This window comes from Phyllostomus hastatus, unplaced genomic scaffold (assembly GCF_019186645.2).
Source record: "Phyllostomus hastatus isolate PE091 unplaced genomic scaffold, TTU_PhHast_1.1 phas_scaffold_442, whole genome shotgun sequence".
Lineage (NCBI taxonomy): Eukaryota > Metazoa > Chordata > Mammalia > Chiroptera > Phyllostomidae > Phyllostomus > Phyllostomus hastatus.
In genome coordinates, this window is record NW_025334030.1 from 5,979,565 (window position 1) to 5,989,123 (window position 9,559).

At 57.4% G+C, this 9,559-nt stretch overlaps 1 protein-coding gene across 1 annotated transcript; it reads left to right on the top strand.

The window, feature by feature from the left end:
* Window positions 1-3,094: 3,094 nt before the first annotated feature.
* Window positions 3,095-9,246, top strand: HS3ST6 (heparan sulfate-glucosamine 3-sulfotransferase 6). The gene is made up of 2 exons (XM_045820862.1): window positions 3,095-3,645; window positions 8,491-9,246. The coding sequence occupies exons 1-2, from the start codon at window positions 3,233-3,235 to the stop codon at window positions 9,104-9,106; spliced, it is 1,029 nt and encodes a 342-aa protein (XP_045676818.1). The 5' UTR covers window positions 3,095-3,232; the 3' UTR covers window positions 9,107-9,246.
* The last annotated feature ends 313 nt before the right edge of the window (window positions 9,247-9,559 follow it).

Below are 9,559 nucleotides of genomic sequence, written 5' to 3' on the forward strand. Positions count from 1 at the left end.
ATCATAAAAATCTGCAGCATTCTTTCATCCGTGTCCTGGGTGGTGGTCTTCATCTGTGTCCTTAGTGGTGGACATCTCACCTTGGAGCACAATGGCTCACATACTTTCTTGACTGCTTGTGGTCCTCCTGAGGCACAAAGGTGGAACTGCTTATGGTCTCCTGGAGTCCGGGTGGCTCATACCTTCAGGTCCTGAAACAGTAGCATTTTACATGCATTGACTGCTAAGCTTATTAGCTATTACCTGAACTAAAATTTTCCAACCCTTGAGTCCCCCATCATTTCCACTCCTCGGTGTATACCCAAGAAAAATGAAGTATATGTTCACACAAATACTTGTAAATGAATGTTCACAGCAGCATTATTCACAATAACCAAAAGGTGTTAACAACCCAATGGCATATCAGCTGATGGATACGTAAACAGAATGTGGTTCATGCATACAGTGGAATGTTAGTCACAAAAAGGAACGGAGCCCTGACACGTGCTCGGTGTGGATAAACCTCAGAAATACCCTGCTAAGTGAAAGAAGCCAGACACAGAAGGCCTCCTGCTGAATGATTCCACTGATGTGAAATGTGGAAAACAGGCAAATCCATAGACACAGAAAGTAGGTTAGTGGCTGCTGGGGGTTGGGAGACTGCTAATGGGTATGAAACTTTTTTTAAAAGATTTTATTTATTTACTTTTAGAGAGAGGGCAAGGGAGGGGGAAAGAGAGAGAGAAACATCAATGTGCGGTTGCCTCTCATGTGCCCTCTACCTGGGACCTGGCTTGCAACCCAGGCATGTGCCCTGACTGGGAATTGAACCGGTGATGGTTTGGTTCGCAGGCTGTCACTCAATCCACTGAGCCACACCAGCCAAGCCTGAAATTTCTTTTTAGGGTTATGAATATGTTCTAAAACAGATTGTGGTGATGGTTGCACAACATTGTGAGTATACTAAAAACCTCTGCTTACTACTCATTAAGTGGCTGAATTGCACGGTGTGGGAATTACGTTTCAATGAAGCTTGTTACTTCTGAGTGGGGATTGAGGCGTCCCTATCTTACAAAGAAGGAACTGGAGGCTCCGGGGTGGTATGAGCCTGAGGCCAAGTGCTAGGTGAGGGTGGGGCTGGGTGGGACCAGCCTCCTGGGCTCTGAGGGCTGTTCCCTCTTGCACCAGGATGGGCCTTTGACTCTACCCCAGGGCCACCCATCTCCCCCCACTGCTGAGCTTTTCCCACGACACTTGGGATGCTGTCCTCCTGCTGCCCGTGTGACCACCACCTCCTCAAGGAGGCCTTTCTTGATCTCTCCATTCACATCCTTCCACCAACGGCCATTATTAGAGTGCCTATTGGGTGCCAGGCTCTGTCAGTTGCTGGGGCACCACGGGTGAACAAATGTCCCAAGGCTGTCCTCCCGGGTGTCACCATATTTGCACATACCTCTCCCTCACCTGGAGGGAGGAGATTAGTTGCCAAACTGTCCAAGCCAATACTCCTTGTCCCTGTATGTCACTCCCTTGCCCCCAGTGCTTTTGGTGTCCCGTTTTTTGGTAAATTCCTTCTGGAACAGTTTCAAGCACGTGTAGGGGCCTGAGGAAAAGACATTTTCAACAAGGGGAACAATACCAGCAAGGGTTGGAAGGCAAAAGCGACAGCGACGGTGTTTGTGTTGGGGCAGAGCAAGGAAGGGGCCCCAGGGTTTAAGGCTGGAGTTCAGAGCCCCCAGTGGTGGCTGTTGGGACTGCGGGTGGGTGCTGCAGGTGCAATGGGATGCTACTGGGACAGCTCTAAGAAGAACCAGCCTGTCTAGAACAAATCCCGTTTTAAGCTAGACTTGAAGAAGAATATCCTTTGACCCTGCATGTGCCAGCATGCATCCCAGACACTGCTGTGCCAACAACCCTCCTAACAGGGCTCCTGGCTGGGTCTTGCCCTGACAAGCAGGTGCAAGCCTGGCAGCCAGAACCTGTGCTGGGGCCCCAGTCAATGGTCTTTACCCCGTTGGCTCTGCATAGCCCCCTCTGGACAGGGCTGCCTCTGTGTGGGAGTGCTGGAAATGTTTGTGGGTCATGGAGAATCCCTGCCCCTCAGAGGCACCGCAGGCTGCTGGGCTTGCCCAGGTGCCATTAGGCTCAGGTGCTATTGATGAGAAAAACCCAGGACAGAGGCCTCTGGGTATCAGCTGGAGAGACTGGCAGAGCATGTTGCCGGGAAGGCTGGGCTGGGGCAGAGGTGAAGAGAGGACATGAGTCCAAGCTCATCTCTTCCTGGGTTTGCTCCATCTCTCCTCTCTGCCTTCTTTCTCTCTGCTGTCCTGGGGCTCAGTGAACTTAGGGGTGTATACAACTTCTGCAGAGTGTCCAGCACCCAGCATACCCCATAACTGTGAGTAACCCCTGAACCTCATTGCTCCTTAGAGGATGCAAGCTCCTAGGACAGCACCTGGGCTCCTTCTTCTAGTTTCCCCAGTGCAGGTCTCCTGAATTTTTCAGATCTCAGCGTCAGAGATGGGTCACTGACACGCCATGGGAATGCCAGGCGGGCTAGGCTGCACAAACAGACGATGTGACACTGTAGAAGGATCAGGAAACTGAAGTCTGCATTTCACCGGGCCCTTGGGCAAGACGACTGTCCTCCCTGAACCTGCCTCTGTAGTGGTAGTCGTACTTGGCTAGCCCTCTCCAACCACCAGCGTCGCGAATTTGATGAATGACAAGCCCACCGTCAGCGAGGCGCGCCCCATTCCTGCTGCAGGTTTTCCGGGAACCCCCTCTGTGCACTAGGTAAGGCCCGGGTTTACGCGCGTCCTTGGTTTACTTGCTCAGCCAGCGCACCTGGTCCGCGAGGGACGGGATCGGCCTTCTGAGAGCTGGTGCTGGGTCCCGCGCCGCAGCCCTGTCACTGCCCTTCGTCCTGACTCTCCGCTGCCGCATCCCGGAGCTCAAGGATGAAGACCCGGAGCCCAGAGGTCTGGAGCCCAGGGTCTCCAGGGGGCGCGTCCAGGTGTTCTCTGAGGCTCGGAGTTGCGCCGCGGCGTCTGTGGGTGAGGGCGCGACCTGGCAGAGAGGTGACCCAGTAGGGGCGGGGCATACCGCCCCGGGCTCCGCCCCGCGCCGGCTCCAGGCTGTGGGGAAGCTGGACGTAGAGCACAATCCCGGCTCAGCCGGCTGAACAGATCGCGGATCGGGATGAGCACCCTCTTGCAGTCTACGCTCCCGGGCCTGGGCGCGGTGCGGCCGGATGGCAGGTAGCGGTGACCTGGGCGGCGGGGCCGGGTGTAGCCAGGGCGCCGGGGCAGGTCCCGGGGCAGCGCTGCGTGCGCCCCGTGCGCCTCTGCTGCTCGCCGTGCTGGTGCTGGGAGTGTACTGCCTCTGCACCCTCCAGGGCTGCGGCCCGCCAGCCGCCCGCGTCCCGGTGCCGGCCCCCGCACCGGCGGTGCCGCCCAGCGCCGCATGCAGCCCGGGGGCGCCGGTTCTGCCGGTGGCCACCGGCCCCGGACGCCAGCGATTCCCGCAGGCACTCATCGTGGGTGTGAAGAAGGGCGGCACGCGCGCCCTCCTGGAGTTCCTGCGTCTGCACCCCGACGTCCGCGCGCTCGGCTCCGAGCCCCACTTCTTCGACAGATGGTACGAGCGCGGACTCGCCTGGTACCGGTGAGTGACCCGGGCCCTTCCGTCCGATAGGTTTCTGTGCACTCCCTGGCCGGTGCCTTCCTGGCAACAGCGTGGGTACGCGGCGGGGAGAGGTGTCGGGCATCGCAGGCTGAGGCCAGCCCGGGTGGGTGGGGGCCTGAGGTTTGGTCACTGGCCCGGGGCTCCGAGAAACTTTGAAAACTCCAGGGAAAGCCCTGGTTCGGGGCTGCTGAGGGGTCTCAGCAAGACTAGGAGGGCGGGGTGCGATCCCAGCTGAGAAGTACAATAGTTTCAAGCTAGTGGGGTTTGAGGATCTTTAGAAATTCATTAGGCTCAGTCACGCACCCTGCTGGCCAGTTTCCCTAGGAAGTGGCCTCCGGGATCCGCAGTCTCTTAGAAAGTGTCTGCCTCCTAAGGGTGAGGATTGGGACTGCAGTTCCTTGTCATGGGGCTCTATAGATGCCCTGCCCCTGCCTGGGACGGCCTTGGGGCGCGGTGTGGAATGTGGGGGAGGGAGCGCCTATCCCCATATGAAACAGCCTGTCCTGGGGCTGGGGGAACTCCAGCTCCCCGCTGCTGAGGTTGGCACCGAAGGCCAGAGTATGAGACCCTGCCTGCTGCCTCCGTCGGTTGCGTGCAAGCCGGTCAACTGCGTCGTCCCTTCTTGTGGGGGAAATGGAGGCTTACAGATGGGCAGTGAGTCACTTCACTCCCTGGAAGTTCTCCCCTCAGCCACTGGCTTGGGACGAGCCCCTGTGGGGCAGAGAGAGCCCTGACCAAGGTCGCCTGGTGAGCTAGTGGGGGTCGGAGGTGGCAGGACCCAGACTCTTCACCTCCAGGGGCACCAGTTTCGGTTTCCAGATTCCTCACCCCACCCCTACCCCACCCCCATTGGCTTCTTTGTCTTTCTCCTTAAAACCATTCACGGGTTTCACCCCAGTGAAAACAGGGGTTCTGGCTCCTGAGCTCTGAAGGTTGCTGCTATCAGGGGATCCCAGGGAGGTGAGTCCATCCTTCCGTCCACTGGCTGCATCCTCAGAGCTCAGAGAGACTGCTGCCCACTCTCGCGGTGCCACCGGCACCCCAGAGCGTCTCTATTCCCTCACTGCTGTGGAGAGGAGAGAGAAGGGGAGGTGGGGGGTAGAGTGGGGAGAAGGGTGAGTGAGGGTGCAGGACGCACTGTTAATGGTAGGGTGAACTGCAGAGACCACACTGGTCCCAAGAACTTTGACTACAAGGAACTGAGGGGAGACCCTGCGCTGGGCTAATGGGGGCACTGCAGGGGAGGCTAGTATGGGTTTAGCCTTCAAAAGATTCTCAAAGAACCAGGGAAGTTTTTGTTTTTTAAAAGATTTTATTTATTTATTTTTAGAGAAAGGAAAAAGAAAAGGAGAAAGAGGTAAACATCAATGTGTGGTTGCCTCTTATGTGCCCCCTACTGGGGACCTGGCCCTAAACCCAGGCATGTTCCCTGAGTGGGAATCAAACCAGCAAACCTTTGGTTCGCAGACCCGTGCTCAGTCTACTGAGCTACATCAGCCAGGGCACAACTGTGAACTTTGTGTGCTCACGGCTGTCCTGTGCCTCTGGCCCTTTTTACCTTTCAACCTGCTCTGAGTGTGCAGTGAGCCTCTGAAAATGCCTACCCCTTCGCCAGCTGCAAAGGGGGTGCCCAGCCCTGGCCATGGTCTGGTGGTCTTGTTTGCTCTCAGAATGCTAGGCTGAGCCTTCAGGAGTGCAGACCCCTGATGTGGGTGGAAGGTTAGGGCGGTAAGTACAGGAGGAGCAGCCAGTTCCCCAGCTGAGCTTCTGGGACACCCACTCCCACTGGGCTGTAGCTGACCTCATTCCAGGCAGTGACCCTCACCCTTCCCATGGGCCTTGGCGGTTGGGTCCTGGGGGCGCCCCAGGTTGGCCTTGGATAAACCTTTCCTGCTCCCTGGGCCTCAGTTAGCCTATCTCTCAGATGCTCTGTCTTGGGGACTGTGACCTCCAGGTAGCCCCAAGCTCAGTCAGCATTTGCTTGTCTGTTCATTCACTCACTGAGCATCTGTCTGGCCGCATCAGGAGGGCTCTCCTGTCTGGGGGCACCTGGGGCTATACTTTGACCTTAGTATTTGGGAAAAACAAGAGGAGACAAGAGGGGTGCAGGTGGGGGAACCCCTTTGGCTCCTGGTGCTAATACAGGGAGCAGGGGGCCTGAGTATGTTGGGGGAGGAACCCAGGTTTCTGTGGGACTTTTCTCTTGGTGTTAACCTGGGGAGAGGCTCCTGTGATTGGGGACCAATGCCCCCCTCCCAGCCTTCTATCGACCCACACAGGAACCCTAAATGGTTTCTGCTGGGTCCCAGGCTGGCTGGCTGAGGCCCAGAGGAGGTGTGGGACATGAGGGAGGATGAGACCTAGGAGGCAGAGTGGCCTGAGGCTGGGTGGAAGCTGCAGGGAAATGCAGACCAGATGAAGAGGGAGGGAGGGTCTGGGGAACATCTTGTCAGATGTTTGCTGTGTGAGAGTCAGTGCTGTTCCTCTCATCCCCTCCCCAGTCTCTCCCACCCCCCAAACTCCCACCCCTACCCTCCTCCATGCCCTGGCCAGGACAGGTTTCTGAGGGCAGATGAGGATGAGCAATCGATCCCCAAGTTCTCAGATCTCAAAGCTGGTTTGTAGCAAGAGCGGGTCTAGAAAGTCTGCAGCCCCTCCGCATGCCTGCTCTCGCTCCTCTGTGGTGTGCTCCCTTGCAGCCCTCTCCACTCGGCCAAGAGTGTTGGGTGGGGGGATGTTCAAAACCCAAAGTGCTCAATCTGGGAGGGGAAAGAGGGGGTGCTTCTGGGGTCACTCGGTGCCTGGGGAAGAAAGGGATGGGAAGGGGGTGTCAAAGATAGGAGGGGCGGGTCCTGGAGTAATTGGGGCTGGTTCCTTTCCTGAGGAGGGCAATGAGGGGAGGAACAATGGCTGTCTATCTACCTGGCAGTCTGTCTGTCCCAACATAGGTTTTTTTTTTTTTTTTTTTTTTTTAAGATTTTCTTTATTTTATTTTTCAGAGAGGGGAAGGGAGGGAGAAAGAGAGGGAAGGAAACATCAATGTGTGGTTGCCTCTTGCACGCCCGGCACTCAGCCACTGAACCACACCAGTCAGGACCCAGCACAGGCTTTTCTTAGGGGGTCTCAGCAGTGAGGTCCAGTGCAGGAGACTCCCCTTCTTTTGACTTCCTCTTGTGGAAAGGGGGATTGCCTGAGCTGGCCACCCGAGGCTGCAGTCCTGGCCTCAGTCCTTGTTAACACTTGAGGTCTCACGGAACTTGTCCCAGGAGGGCTGGGTGCTCCCAGGTCACAAGGCAGGGCATGGGTGCGGGGGGTCTGAGAGCAGAAGCCCAGCTGCCACCCCACCTTCCAGCAGCTGCAGCCCAGGGGTGGGAGTGCTGTGGGTCAGTGTCTACCCCCACCCATGAACGTCTCACTCCCTCTCTTAGTCTCAGTGTGCCTGCCTATCAAATGGGACAGTGAGTGAGTTGGAGGGAGATTTCCAGCTCACTTTGTCACTGTAATGGGTAAACAATTGTTACCCCCGATTCCCCGTGACTTCTGCAGATCAGCTCTGCCCAGGGCCTTGTTTGAGGGGGCGGGTGAAGCTCTCAGAGCCAGAAGCCAGGTGGGTGATCATGCGGCTCACCCATCTCCCCTGAGTCCATGGGGAGGTCTCCAGGGAGCCACTGGTGCACCTGGGACTCATACCCCAAGCACCCTCCAAGCCAAGCAGGGCCTGGGGGCAGGGCCGGCCTTGGGCAGAGACCGCCCCCTCTGAAGGCACAGGTCCCACAGCCTCTGCCTCCACTGACCTAGTTTCCAGCCCTCTCTCCTGCCCTCCCTCAGAGCTGTTTGCTCAGCTGGCCCTGCAGCGCCCTGCCCCGCCTCTCCCTGCACTACCTGGCTGGCAGGTGAGGCTCGACTTTGGGAAACTGCTCAGGGTAGCTGGCCTGCCCAGTGGGGTGTTCAGGAGGGGCATCTCCAAGTTTGGGGCAGTCAGGAGGCTGTCCTCAGACAACTCTTCAAGAACTGTGGTATAGGATCGGTGCCCCTCCCCTGGTCAGAATGAGAGGAACCATCAGAATTGTTGCAGTCACAGCCTTGCACCTGCGGGTCTGGGCCAGGTCTGAGAGGCCCAGCTGCTGAGATCTTGGGGTGGGTCCTCAGGCCACCTCACTCACAGTTCTCCAGTGTGCTGGGCCTTGCTGGGCCTTGCTGGGCCTTGCTGGGCTGTGCTGGAGGCTTTTAGCATTTGAACTGGGCCCAGGTCAGTGAGAATTAGCAGAGCGGTAATCAAAGGGTGGGGGTGGGGTGGGGAGGCTATTCAGGGGAGGGAGTGAGAAAAAAAGCAGCTGTCCTTTGTTGGGACACTTGTGAGTCATTAATGGCCTAATTTAGGGGATACCTTCAGCCACTTAATGAAAATGTGACCTGGGGTAATTATAGTGTAGGGGTCTTTGGCATGGGGAGGGTGGGCAAAGCCCTGTAGGTGGCAAGTCCAGGCCACTGGCCTTCCTGGTGCTTGGTCTGGGGCGAGAGGCATAGCAGTGTCAGGGTGGGGGCCCATTCTAGCTAGGGTGTGCAGCCTGGCAGGACAGGCCCCCACTGCCAGCCTGTTCTGGGGCTGGGTCCCCTCAGCCCACATCCCAGGCTGCCCACCCTGGCTGTTTGCGGGGGGGGCGGGTCTAGGTGAGAGGGAAGGCTCACCTATCTTGGAGGTTTGGATCTTCCTCCGGAGGGAGGAGCGGTAAGTTTCGAGTTCCTGAGACTGGTCTATAGTGGGAGAGCTTGAGGGGGACCAGCACCCTCTCATGACCACCTCTCCTTCCACATGACCTGCAGGAGCCTGATGCCACCCACCCTGGACGGGCAGATCACCATGGAGAAGACTCCCAGCTACTTCGTGACTCTCGAGGTCCCTCACCGCATCCACAGCATGTCCCCGGACATGAAGCTGATAGTGGTGGTTCGGAACCCTGTGACTCGGGCCATCTCTGACTATGCCCAGATGCTCTCCAAGACCCCGAGCCTGCCCAGCTTCCGAGCCCTGGCCTTCCGCCACGGCCTGGGCCCCGTGGACACAGCCTGGAGTGCTGTGCGCATTGGCCTCTACGCCCAGCACCTGGACAACTGGCTGCGATACTTTCCCCTGTCCCACTTCCTGTTTGTCAGTGGTGAGCGCCTGGTCAGTGACCCAGCTGGAGAAGTTGGCCGCGTGCAAGACTTTCTGGGCCTGAAAAGGGTCGTCACAGACAAGCACTTCTACTTCAACGCCACCAAGGGCTTCCCCTGTCTCAAGAAGGCCCAGGGGAGCAGCCGCCCCCGATGCCTGGGCAAGTCCAAGGGCCGGCCACACCCCCGGGTGCCTGAGGCAGTGGTCCAGCGGCTGCGGGACTTCTACCAGCCCTTCAACCAAAAGTTCTACCAGATGACCGGTCAGGACTTTGGCTGGGACTGAGAGGCCAGGCCAGCACAGGGCCCTCGGGGGGATGTTTAGTAACCTTAATTTAAGCCTATCAGCCAGTCAGAGCAGGCTGTGTGCACATTCTGGGTAGAGAGAACTATTTAAGAAATAAAGTTTGGATCTGTGTTCTTTTACGTGACCTTGAGGGTTGTAGGGTGGGGGTTGGAGGTGCCGCTGCCCAGAGAAATGATAGTCATACCATAACTCGAACTCCTCTGGGTGAAATCTGTTCTGTAGTCTAGCTGTATTTTTTGCTACGGTTGTGCGGGGAGGCGAGGCCGGCTTACCTATGCCTCTGTCTTGAATGGAAGTCACATTCCAGCTAACTCTAATGGGCACCGTCGGAGTGCCAGGAGAGGTCTAAACTTGATCCTTAATACACCCCTTGAGGTATGTAATGAGCTTGGCCGGAAGTCACAGATGAGAAACCGAGGCTCGGAGAGGTTT